The following is a 13,655-nucleotide window of genomic DNA, read 5'->3' as shown; positions in this document are numbered from 1 at the left end:
CCTATTAATTAACATTTACCTCAGTATTATTTATTCCTAACTTTAATCTGGTAGCGTTTTTAATATGTGAGAAAATAAAGTGACCGCAAAAATCGCGAAAAACTGTCCGCTGTGAGCCTTGAACTCACGGCCAATGGGGACAATGGTCTCGTAGTCTAACACCTAACACAGCAAGCTATGTAAGTCATTGAAAAGTGGGGGTTGAAGTGTGTACTTGTAGTGTGTGTTGTAGTGTGATTGACACGGGGAACAATGAAACTGTTGCGTGAAGGGGAGCTGGCTCTTCTTCTTGTACATAACGTGGGTGACTGGTCTATTTGGCAGCCCGTTACCGCCACCTAGCGATATTATAGCGTTTTCATAAAGTGTGCGTTCTCGTGTAAAGGGTCAATAAAAACTGAGAACGCAACGGGACTTTGCCGTTTTATCTGGAGGACCATCGTCGTCTGAAAGGGGCCTAAGTCTATATCTAAGGCTCTGGTAATCTCTACCGCCCCACTCTCTCTCCCCTCTCCCATATTTCTCTCTCCCCATATTGAAAAAATAGCTTTCTGCCTGGACAGAAAGGACACTTAAACACTCTTAATAGATATAGACCTCATGAATAAAAACATGGACAGATCATTACGGTGATGAAAGTTAAACTCATCCGGAAAGTCAAACGATTCCATCCGCACTGTCATCCATCACACGGCTCTCAGTGCTGTTGTGTGTGTGCGTGTGTGTGTGTGTGAGAGCGAGAGAGAGAGAGAGAGAGAGAGAGAGAGAGAAATTGTACTCAGTCAGTGATACACACACTTGCAGAGCTTGTGCATTTACAGAGAACTAGTCCATTTTGATAACCTTCTCCTGAAGAAGTCTGAACATAACAAAACCTCCTCCCAGTCCCTGCTTGGACGTTTTAGTGAATATAATTTCACCACAAAGTCTCCATTCCTCCTCCTGTATCTTCTTCACCTTCTCATCCACAACTTCTACATTCTATTCCTCGCCCTCCATTGCCTGTCCATCCGTATTTGTGGAATGCTGATGTCATCAACAGGGAAGCCATGCCCTTATTTAGACCCCAGGGACGTGCAGAGAGTGTTAGAGGGGCAGGGGCTGAAACCCCGTTAACACTAGGATGTCTGAAAAAAAATGCACTACTAATATGACGGCTAACGGTCAGGCTGACCGGTGTTTTTCGTGCTATTTGATTGGCCATTGTCTCCCCCACTGTCTAATGATCTTCACACCTCTCTCTGCACCCGTTGACGGCTTGCCATTGTCTTCTAAATGTTACATTCCAACGAATTCAAGGCAGCAGTTTCAACTAGACAGGACAACTCAAAGTTATTTTTTATTTCAGTTTACCAAACTATAATTATAGTGACGGTGTGAGCGCTTTATTGAATACCCTTGCACAGCAAACACTGTCCGACTTTGTATTGAGCCAATACAATAGGCTACCACACGTTATTGCCAGAGCCAGGCACATTGCTCAGACGAAATACAATATAGTTATATATTGTCATTTTATATAGAGGGGGAAACATCGATGTAATTAATATATATTTGATTGATTGTGCCAAAAAAAGGAAAGAGCTGTGCGTGCGTGCGTGCAAATCAGAAAAGTTTAGGCTACAGACAAAGGAGTTGGGAGTTTGGGAGCGGCTAGCCTTCTATATAATGCTGCGCACATATTAGCCTATATATATTTTAAAAATACCCAGCATAATTTTTGGGAAGGCTAAGCCTGGCCTAGCCTTACATAGCCTTAGTTTATGTAAGTTTGTAATGTAAGTTTGCCTACATGTGGAAGGCTAGTTGGAATGCAAATGACACATTAGCTTGAACAATGCCCGTCTCCAGCCGGGAGGGAGGTGTGAAAAGCACTGCTTGTGGGGGAGAAAGGGTGAGGGCTCTAAGAGCGGTCCCACGGACCGAAAAAGAGCAGACATTTTAGTAGAATTATGTCTAAAATCATATTTCCAAAACGTTTCAGATGAAAAAAAAAACAGAGATGGTTTGAATCGAACATTTAGAAAAAGTCATGCAAGGGGAACTTTCTCAGGACTTCATGGGCAAAGAAAATCCACTTCAAAATTTCAAAATCGGTCAGCCTGATCGCTCCGACGCGCTAGTGTTAAGAGGGCACTTTTGGGCAAAAATAGCGAAAATAGCAGATCTACAAAAAGAAATCATATCGTGAACCTCATATCGTGATACGAATCGTATCGTGAGTTGAGTGAATCGTTGACATGCCTATACCTGTTATACAACCACCAGACGGAAGATTATTGAACATTGCAATCGTGGGGGAGACCTGTGCCCTGAGGGGGGTCGTTGTTGTAGTTGGTAGTCATGGCTGCCACTTCCCACCTGACGTCATGTGGGAGTTCCCGCTGCTCCAAACCGTCCTGAATAACGGCCAGCTTGCATAGTGTCTTCAGGCTAGGACTTAAGTCTAATATGTGAAGGTCTCTGGTTGAGTCGTGTCCTTCAAGGAGTAGGACGACACGATCTCCCACAATGCAAAAGCACTTGGCCTGTGCCCCTACGAGTGGGCCCTTCCCCTTGGGATCAATCTTCTTCCAGGAGAAGGTTTGTGGATTGAATTTCCACAGATCCACACAGCGGTTGTCCCGGTTATATTGGTACTGACCACCAAGTATGTACAGCTCTCCTTTGTAGGCAAAGGCTGAATGAACGTCGCATGCATCTGGAAGTTGTGCAGAATGTGTGCTCAGCCACGAGTTGGTCTGTGTGTCAAACACTCTGACGGTGTTGTAGTACTCTTCTCCCTGCTGGAACCCCTCACCCCCAAATACAAACATCTTTGTCCCGATGACGGTGGCGGAATGATGCCCTGAAGCAGGTGGTGAAGGTCCTCCGGTGCTAATGAAAGACCAGACCATCGTGCTGGTATCCAACTTGTACGTGTCATTAGTGAATCCAGTATGTGTCCCTCCTCCAAAGACATACATGACCTTCCCCAAGACACAGGCCGAGTGGCTACCCCTCCCCTCTGGAACGGACCCGGATGTCGTCGGCTTGAACCACATGTGGGTGTCGACATCAAACCCATACAGCGCAGTGGAATACTCAGTGGAATAATCATATGTAGCGGTGCTACCTCCCCAGATGTAGATGGTATCTTCTATCGGTACAGCTGTGAAGCCCCAGCGCATGTAGGGAACCTCACTGAGAGAGTATCTTCCAGTTGTCAGCAGTGGTAACTTTCTCCAGCGTAAAGGCACTGTGTTTAAGACGTACACATCAATGTGACGCTCGCTGCCCTCTACGAAGGAGTACAGCTTGTTCCACATGGCAACAGCAGACCATTGGAGGTTGTTATATGGTGTTTCATCGAGATGAAAGGTCCAACGCATCATTTCACACAACAGCTTCAGATTTGTTCAGTGTTATGGAAAATATTTCTGCTTAGTGCGTGATACGCTTATATAAGTACAGCGGCACGAACACCATGGGAAGTTTGTCCAATCCATGAAGCACGATAAATAGTAAATGGTGCATTTATATAGCACCTTTATCCAAGGTGCTTTACATAGATTGTGCATTACATTCACCCATTCACACACACATTCATACACCGATGGCAGCGGAAACCATGCATTGCAACGAACCAGCACATCAGGAGCAATTAGGGGTTTAGGGTCTTGCTCAAGGACACTTCGACACTAACTCTGGGGGAGCCCGGGTTCAAACTGGCAACCTTGCAGTTACCATCCGGCCACTCTACCCCTGAGCCACCTCCGCCCCACGGTGCCCCTTGTTCTCCCACATATGGTGATCACCATAGCAACCTCAGCCTGCGGCGCGGCAGCTTAGCTAACATCACTGTAGAGACACTACAGTGATGCCGACTTGCTGTTGGCCAGAGCCTTGGATATAGACAGAGTTACGCAAACTGCGTTCACTTCATGGGGCTTCAGTCCAATGGCGCCTCTCCTACATAGACTTCTATTGAGAATGGGGACAACCAACTGGGACGCCCTGGACCGAAAGTAGGCAGAAATGCATTGGACTCAGGCAGCAACCCAGCTTTAATGATCTTGTTTTGTAGTGATAGTACAACATACACATTAAAGAGACGTTAGTTGTTACTGTACAATACTATAAAACAGTTAAAAGTATTGTACACATAAAATAGCTCTTATTTGCGCCGCCCTCGTTGAAAACAATGTATTTCCAACTCCAGCCTGTCTCAGTTCAGGCTGCATGAACGGCGCTCGAGCGCTCGGTTTCTGCCCCCTCAATATCCTAACTCTTCTATTAGATGGCTCTGGTGTTGGCTATAAGACCTCACTCTGGTGTTGGCTATAAGACCTCACTCTGGTGTTGGCTGTAAGATCTCACTCTCGCAGCAACTATGTTATTAAATATTTATACACGTACAGTACATTCATGACCTATTTATTTATTATGCACTCATATTGTATCATGCATGCAGATTAGTCATATTATGCACTTTATGCTCTCCTATCTCTATCTTTTTTTTAACTGTAATGATGAGCCTGCAGCACAGATAAGACTTACACCCACCTTTACTTGTAATGTGATGTGACAATGAAGACGTTTTCTTGATTCTTGGGTTATGTAACACATGTGTTTATGAGAGTACTTAAAACCATCAGAGCACTAAGTACAGCTTCCATCATCTCAATCCCACAGACTCCCAGCGAGCAGCAACACTCCCTCAGGCCGTCAGTGATACTTCCCAAGTGGGGGAAAACATTTGCACCAGAACGTTAACACTCCCATCGCCCAGGACGAAGTTCTTTGTCCTTTCTATTAGTAACGCCCGACACTCAGGACGAAGTATTGTCCTAAAGACGAAGTTTATTGATACGAGAACAGATCGCATGGCTGTATAGCCCAGGCGCGCCTCCTGGGCTCTCCTCGGTGACGCGCAAGAGTGAGGCGTCATCGAAAAACTCCCTCCCGTTTAGCTGATGAAAACGAAAATCTTAAAACGTTCATAATTCGCGATCTAAATCATCCCGTCTTTTTCTGAAAAAAGATCCTGTGTTAGACGGCGCTCCGCGGGGGGGGGGGGGGGGGGGGGGGAACTACATATTTTCAGATGGGGGTCGGCGGCCAAAAACAGATAATGCTGGGGGTCCTTGGCATGAAAAAGGTTGAGCACCACTGTCAGGATTTAGAAGACATTTTGTAGAATGTAGCCCAGTTAGGACCCACTTGGGTCCCACATAAAATTGCCTAGTTGGGGCCCACCTAGGGCCCAGGTAGAACCCACTTAAAGCCCACGTGGGCATCCCAGTTAGGACCCACTTGGGTCCCACATAAAATTGTCTAGTAGGGGCCCACCTAGGGCCCAGGTAGCACCCACTTATAACCCACATGGGCAACCCAGGTGAGAACCATCTGGTGCCCGCTGACATTTCTATATGGGTCCCATATGGTTATCCCACCTGGCTCCCACATAGGTAGCCCACCTCTAAACCACATGGGACCCACGTTGGCGTGCTGGCTGGGTAGTGTCAGGTCTAAATGGGCTAGTGTGTGTGTGTGTGTGTGGGGGGGGGGGCTCACCAGCTCCTTCTTCTTCATGCACTCCATGAGGATGATGAAGAGGTGCTGGGCCTGGGTCCGGCTGTACGTGAACGTCTTCTGGATGGTCACCAGCAGCTGGTCCCTCAGTGACTCATTAATGATGCTGAGGAGGGAGAGAGAGAGACACAGAGAGAGAGAGAGAGAGAGAAGAGAGAGAGAGAGAGAGAGAGAGAGAGAGAGAGAGAGAGAGAACATATTCTTTATATTTTGAGAATTGTTTATTTTCTTATTTTTGAGTGGTGCAAACCACTCCAACAACCAGCTTTGTCTGTATATATGTGTCTATGTGTCTATGTATGTGTGTACCTGTACGTGGGACCCAAAATAATGAGCATGGTTACTATGGTCACTGACATTACGTCAGACCACAGCTGATCAGGCTATATAAGACCTTGCACCACTCAGTTCACACGGGTGTGATTTTTTAAATCTCTCATTTGAAAATGACCTTGCCCCCTCCCCCCATGGCAGGGGAGAGGGGCAGGGTTGGAGAGGGGGGCGGGATTTGTGGACGGTTACATCACGGTCCACAGGCCAATCAGAGCACGTGTTTAATGCACTGAATGTTCAAAAGTCATGTGTTTTTGGGTGCAATTGAGGTCAGAAAACCTTACAAAAGAAATAATTTAAAAAAATATATATATTTAAATGAGGCCTGGCGGTGCCACCGCATTTCATGTGTGTTGCGCAGAGAGTGTTAGGAGGGCAATTTTGGACAAAAATGTCGAAAATAGCAGATCTACAAGCTCACAATGCGTTGCGCTGCGACGCGTTGTGACCTTGTAGATCAGCTATTTTCGGGGCACAACCCAGCACTCCTTAGCTAGTGGAGATGCGGTGTGTAACGACATGGATTTCAAAACAAATTTGTTCAACGCAAAATACTGTGTTCACGTTCAGGATTAAAAAAGCCATTCTCCTGAATGCTGCCTTTTGGCATGGCATGGAAAGGAAATGAAAGGAGTGGCATTTGCATTACTTCCACCATGTAATGGAATGGGGGTTTATTGTCATTGTTCAATGAAGTACAACGAAATTATGATGTGCTGAATGAATACACGGGCCGCAGCAACATGGGTCGCGCCGCCACTAGCTTCTCTTTACATCAGAAAAATAAGAAAAGAAGAAAAAAGAAGGATAGGGGGGGGGGGGGCAGAGTTGGGGTGGGTGTTTTGACAGAGAGGGAGGGGGGGACGGGTGTAAACATCACATCACATTACATTACAGTTGCATTGTATCGTGTGGGCACAGAATGTTCTTGGGTGGGGGGCAGGGCGGGTTGTAGGTCTGTACACCGATCAAAAAGCACTACTCTCACGCCGCTCTTCAAGTTGGAAGGGCTGCGTGCGCGTAGGAAAAAAAAAAAAGGGAGCACAGCCGGAGCAGCAGCGGGTGGGGCTTGGGCATCATCCAAGGGGGGGGGGGGAGGGCGGCGTGTGGTGTAGGAGTGTGTGTGAAGTGTTCGTTAAGTTCATTGTTTATGTTTGTGTGTCCTGAGCTGTCCTCCCGGATTTGGATCCCAGGTCGCTCTGTCTCAAAGTCCAGATAGTGAGAGGAATAACACAGCAAGCTGTACAGACTGCGTGGCCTTGGTTCCCAGACGGGAGCACTTTCAGATGCTGTGTGCGGGGGGTAGGTGGGGGGGGTGCGCGTGATCATCTCCACTGCATTCGCCATGAGCCTTTTTTCAGATTATGCGAGAAAGGGATTCTTATTTTATTCAGAATCATCTCTCTCGAGTTTTGCCCGTAGTAACATCCCTTGTATCGCAGATAGACGCTCCAGGCAGATCTCAAATCTTCGCTCGAGGCCAATGAGTCTCTCAGAAAGTTTTTCAAAGTTGGAATCATGCTTTCGATTGAGCTCAGCTATAGCCACAGCGAGGCCTCCCGTCACCCTGCACAGTTCAGTTACCATGGTGAGCAGCTTGGGCCCACTTCCGACGTCGTCGACGACTGCTCCCCTCGAAATTTTCCGGTAGATCAGACTCCCGCCTAGGCCTGATAGCACCAAGCCTGCCACCACGAGTCCAATTATCCATAGGTCTTCCACATCCTCTATGGAAAGCACGGTCAGACATAACATCCCCCAATTAAGGCGATAAGGGTCTCTCACATAACCAGCAGGAAAAGATCCCGGTGGGCATGTCGGCTCCCCCGCACCGGAATGTCGGTCCGAAAAAATCTTGTCGAAAGCACTTAATGACCAGCTAATTAACTCCATTTTTAGTCAGAGATTTAGACGAGAGGCAGTGTAGAGAGACACGTAAGCAGGGAGAGAGGTGAGAATAGACAGGGAGGGAGAGAGAAAAGTAATGCGACCGCCCACTTCAAGAGTCAAGAGAAGATGTATTCGTGGTCTGGAGAGGACAGTTGTTTTACAGACGGGTAAAAGGGCAGGGGCTGAAGCCCCCTTTGATGTCTATGCGTGCACGTCCCTGCTGTTGCGTGTCCTCTTCACGCGCTCCGTCACGACAGCGCTGATAATTGTACTGTCACTTTTTACAGCGTGTGATGTGATTATCCTTCTGATGCTGCGTACGACACGGGTCGGAATAAATCATCTCCCCTCTTCTGCCAGGCGTACCAGGATTAAAAAGCACACACGTCTCAACAACAGCATACAGTCTTAAACTTAAAAATTGTTATGGCTGGCTCTGAGGCCATAACGAGAAACAAAGTGAAGAACACATCCACCTCCTTCTCACTGAACTTGGAGACTAACCGGAGACTATTCAAGATGTTGTTGCCATTGTCACCACCCCGACTCCTCCTTCTTCACCTCACCCAATTTACCATCTCTCACCAGCTTGAGCCTTGCGCCCTCAATTTCCAATTTTTGCCATCTCTGTCTCGTGCCTTAATTTGTCCATTGCCAAATCTTTCTCCTTCAGTTGTACTTGCAGTTCAATATCCCTCTCTTTCAACTGCAACTGTAAGGTCAACAACTCCTTCTGTTAGCCCAGCTGGGGGCGCTGTAACCACGGACACACTCTCCTCCTGAGCCACATGCACCTTTGGAGGCGGGGCCAAAACCTGCTGCTCAAACAACTTATCGCTGATCATGGATTTCACCTCGTCAGGGCGGCTGTGGCTCAGGAGGTAGAGCAGGTCGTCCAATGATCCATGGGTCAGCGGTTCGAATCCCGGCTCCTCCTGTCCACATGTCGAAGTGTCCTTGGGCCAAATTATGTTTAGTCTAGTTGAGCCTAGACTAACTAGTCTAACTGCCTAGACAAAAAACGTCTCTAAATCTCAACCGTAGTCTTCAGGGGATACTTGGGACAGGTACTTATGCATCTTAAATGTTGGCGAGGGAAAAGTCTCCAGCAAGCTGGCCACCGCCCAAGGCCAAAGAAGTGCTCCCGAGCATATAGCTCTAACCACTTACCACCACTTAACCACCACTCACAAGTCCCAAAGGGGAAATGCACTTTGCCTGACAGAGTCGACCCAACAAAAAATGACTTCAAATAACAAAGTAGTTACTTAAGCACCGTGGCCACAAGCCAAACCTGCGATGGTTCCCCAGATGAACCTGAATAGGGAATCCCCAATGCTGACGTCACTGGACTTGCAGACTCCCCTATTCCCATGGCTCCACCCCCCTGCTGCCACAAAGGATAGGTGTGAACCTGAACTTGGCTTGCTCGTTAATTACACAAGCAGCCCAAACTACAACCACAAAGTTTTGTAGCTTACCAAACTTTTAGCTTTAGGCGAGACCCCATGTTAAGTATTTATTTTACATACTTGTGGGAAATTAAATAACTGAAGTAATTAAATCAAAGTTTCCAACTTATATTGGCAGGGAAACATGCTGCCCAAAACCTTAGAACCGAAAACAAACAAACAAAAGAAGGGAGCTCTCCTGCAGCCTGTGGAGAAATGCAGATCTGAAGTACTGTGAGAGCTAGCCTGGGCACCATTTCATTTAGGTATATGATCCTGTCGGGAGCGGATGATAGTCGACAGGCAGGAACAACAGGCGGCAACTTCCTTTTCCCTCAAACCAATTTTTCTCAATAAAAGCTACGAGAGTTTTTATTGTTTGAGGGAAAAGGAAGTTGCCGCCTGTTGTTCCTGCCTGTCGCCTACAAAACAATACTACAACATGACATAACGATATCATCCGCTCCCGACAGGATCATACGGACTTTTGAAACAGAGACCAGGCTTTCCTCCGAGGTGGTGGAAAGCCTGGTGAGGCGAGGTTATGTGAGAGCAGGTCTCTTAAATAGTGTCTGGAGAGACAATGGCCACTCATCATCTCTGGCTCCGCCCTCCAATCCAGCACTGCATCAGAATGGTTAACACTAGCGCGTCGGAGCGGTCTGGCTGACCGATTTTGAAATTTTTAAGTGGATTTTCTTTGCCCATGAAGTCCTGAGAAAGTTCCCCTTGCATGACTTTTTCTAAATGTTCGATTCAAACCATCTCGTTTGGAAATATGATTTTAGACATAATTCTACTAAAATGTCTCCTCTTTTTCGGTCCGTGGGACCGCTCTTAGACTCTCACCCTTTCTCCCCCGCAAGCAGTGCTGTTCACACCTCCCTCCCGGCTGGAGACGGGCATTGTTCAAGCTAATGTGTCATTTGCATTCCAACTACTTCCACATGTAGGCAAACTTACATTACAAACTTACATAAACTAAATGTTGTTTTAGATGTTATATTTGTTATATGCGGTTTGCAGAAATAACGATGTCTGACTTTATTTCTCGAAACGGAAAAATAAATATGGTGTGTGGTATTGTTTCACAGCCACACACACAGAACCCCAGAGTAGACATTAGAATGGTTAAAGGCACAGCCACACATACAGAACCCCAGAGTAGAATGGTTAAAGGCACAGCCACACACACAGAACCCCAGAGTAGACATTAGAATGGTTAAAGGCACAGCCACACATACAGAACCCCAGAGTAGAATGGTTAAAGGCACAGCCACACATACAGAACCCCAGAGTAGAATGGTTAAAGGCACAGCCACACATACAGAACCCCAGAGTAGACATTAGAATGGTTAAAGGCACAGCCACACATACAGAACCCCAGAGTAGAATGGTTAAAGGCACAGCCACACACACAGAACCCCAGAGTAGACATTAGAATGGTTAAAGGCACAGCCACACACACAGAACCCCAGAGTAGAATGGTTAAAGGCACAGCCACACACACAGAACCCCAGAGTAGAATGGTTAAAGGCACAGCCACACACACAGAACCCCAGAGTAGAATGGTTAAAGGCACAGCCACACACACAGAACCCCAGAGTAGAATGGTTAAAGGCACAGCCACACACACAGAACCCCAGAGTAGAATGGTTAAAGGCACAGCCACACACAGAACCCCAGAGTAGAATGGTTAAAGGCACAGCCACACACAGAACCCCAGAGTAGACATTAGAATGGTTAAAGGCACAGCCACACACACAGAACCCCAGAGTAGAATGGTTAAAGGCACAGCCACACACACAGAACCCCAGAGTAGAATGGTTAAAGGCACAGCCACACACACAGAACCCCAGAGTAGACTAAATCATTTTTTCAGTTTCACAGCTTCGGAATAACATCTTCTGAATAACACTGTCGACGGGCAGAAACCTCATACAAAAAGAAAAAAGAAATCACTATTTTTGGAAAATGTGTGAATTTTGAACCAATTAAAAGCTTGTGACTAAATAATAAGCACTTTGGATACATTGGAACACCAGGTTATGTCCTGAGAAGTTAATTATCTTGGACATATACAACCATATAAAGTTATTCAGAAGAGTTGTTCCCCGGGGTTCTGTTAATTTAATCATGGTCATTTGGCCGTACCCTCCCTCCTCGGAGTACTTGTGTCCGAAGGCCAGGATGTCCGAGGCGCGGCCGCTGCCGTCACACACCACCACGGGGACCGGGGGAGTGTCCCTGAGGTACTCCAGGACGATGGAGATCACGTTGGGACCGCCCTCCACGATCAGCGCCACCACGGGCACCCCCTGACCGATGCCTGGAGAGAGAGACATACATACATACATAGATCACCAAAGGTACCTTAGTTACGTCATCAAGAATGGTGGTCCCTTATTGGCCGGTGGACAACACAGACATACGCAGCCGATTACAATACTTGCGCGCTCTGCTTGAGCAAGTAACAAAATGTACAATTATTCTGCTTTGTAAGCTATAGTTTTGAAAGCAACCAAAGGTATGGCAACCCCATATCTCGCAAGTCTGATTGGACCCTACAAACCCTCCTGCACGCTCAGATCAACACATTGAGGAGATAGTTGCACTTTGTCGCTGTCTGGTGAGAGCATCCTATGTAAAAATAATCACACCCGTGTGAAGTGAGGGGCGCTCTTATCATTATACATCATCATACATCATCTCATGAACAATTTATGTGATGTGATTTATGTGATTTATGTGTTAGCTGATTTGCTCGTCTACATATGACATTTAATGTTTGCGTTGCCACAAATGTAATGTATATTTGACGGACATTTGACCTAATTTCTCCTTTCATTGTCAATGGCAAATATGAGACGTGTGTGGACAAAATGTATGTCATATTTGAGGCACATATGACCTAATTTCTCCTTGAACTGAATTCATGTACCCTCACAAAAAAAAAACCAACATGCAGTAGTGAAAAAAGGGTTAAATCGTGGGATAAAACTTATATAAAAAAAGGAAAATATTTGATCATTTGCAATGCACCACATACCTTCTCTTATGGGAGTCTAGCATGTAGACAGAGTCTAGCATCTGTCAACATGCTGTAACATTCGATTTAAATTACATTTTAACGTTTTTATAAGCCTACAATGTCCTAGAGGCGAGGGCAAAAGTGCTGCGGGCTATAAGATGGAGACTGAAGAAGTGAGTCTTCTTCCCACTTTTGGTGTTCATAGCATTATGTTATACTTTAGCTATTGAAAAATAGCAGATCTACAAGCTCATAGCGCGGCACTCGGTGCCGCGCTACGAGCTTGTAGGTCTGCTATTTTTGAAAAGTTGTGACAATGTGGCGCAAATCTTTGAATACATATTCTTTCAGAGCGAACGTTTTTAACTCAAATCTTTGCTTCTGGGGGGTCCCTGGAACAACATATTTTCAGATGGGGGTCGGCGGCCAATTACATAAAAAGTTTGGGGGTCCTTGACATGAAAATGTTTGAGCACCCCTGACATATAGAAACGTATAGGGTTTTTCAGAAAACTAGAACAACATATTTTCAAATCAGGGTCGACGGCCAAATAAACATAATTCTGGGGGTCCTTGACATGAAATATTGAGCACCACTGATATAGAAACATGGGTATTTCAGAAAACTGTCAGGATTTAGAAGACTTTTTTTTTTAAATTTCGATGTCAGGCCTAAATGGGTTGAACAGCAGTTCCTTTAGATCCAGACGTGGGTGTGGGTGGGAGAGTGACAGCGGGACGCGTAGAAATGTCACCTGATTCACACCACCTTCCAATTATTTTGGGGGGAGCTTCTACTTCTTTACAAAAAGAACAGGCAGACAAAGAAAACCCACACCCCCCGTCTATATGCACTGTGTCCCCGTCTCTGTGTGGGCGTGCTCGCTTGGTGCGTGCGTGCGTTGTGTGCGTTGTGTGCGTTGCGTGCGTGCGTGCGTGCGTGCGTGCGTGCCGGGTGAAATGAAGATAAGGAGTACGTAAATTTGAACGTGTGGGAGAGATAAGGAGCATGCGTGGAAATTGGAATACAAAGATAAGGAACGTTACGCTCTTACAGAATATATATATAAAGATTTGCGCCACATTTTCATGATTTTTCAAAAATAGCTAAAGTAATCCTTGAAACACCAAAAGGAATTCCCGCCCAAAATGGGTTAATGCCTTTTTTATTCAAATCTACTTCTACCACTTCAGACTGTAGCTCTACGCTTTATCTTTTTACAACATGTCATAATTGGAAATACTCCAGTAAAGTAAAAAACTTTACTTAAAGTTTACTTAAACCGATTTCGGCCTGACGTCAACATTTTTAAAAAAATCTTCTAAATCATGACAATTTGCTATCACAATGCTCCTGTATTGTACCGTTGCGGTGC

The 13,655-nt window shown here is 46.0% G+C and overlaps 1 protein-coding gene across 1 annotated transcript in view; it reads right to left on the bottom strand.

Annotated features, from left to right (window-relative positions):
- trpm3 (transient receptor potential cation channel, subfamily M, member 3) overlaps window positions 1–13,655 on the bottom strand; it is a gene marked incomplete at both ends in the record, with an annotated part of 426,331 nt that overhangs the window by 149,659 nt on the left and 263,017 nt on the right. The window contains 2 exons of the mRNA XM_079516029.1: window positions 5,460–5,680; window positions 11,403–11,577. Of these exons, the coding sequence (XP_079372155.1) occupies window positions 5,460–5,680; window positions 11,403–11,577 (396 nt within the window). The remainder of the gene's footprint in view (window positions 1–5,459; window positions 5,681–11,402; window positions 11,578–13,655) is intronic.

Source organism: Electrona antarctica, assembly GCF_951216825.1.
Source record: "Electrona antarctica genome assembly, chromosome: 12".
NCBI classification, from domain to species: domain Eukaryota; kingdom Metazoa; phylum Chordata; class Actinopteri; order Myctophiformes; family Myctophidae; genus Electrona; species Electrona antarctica.
This window is presented reverse-complemented; position numbering and strand designations above follow the sequence as displayed.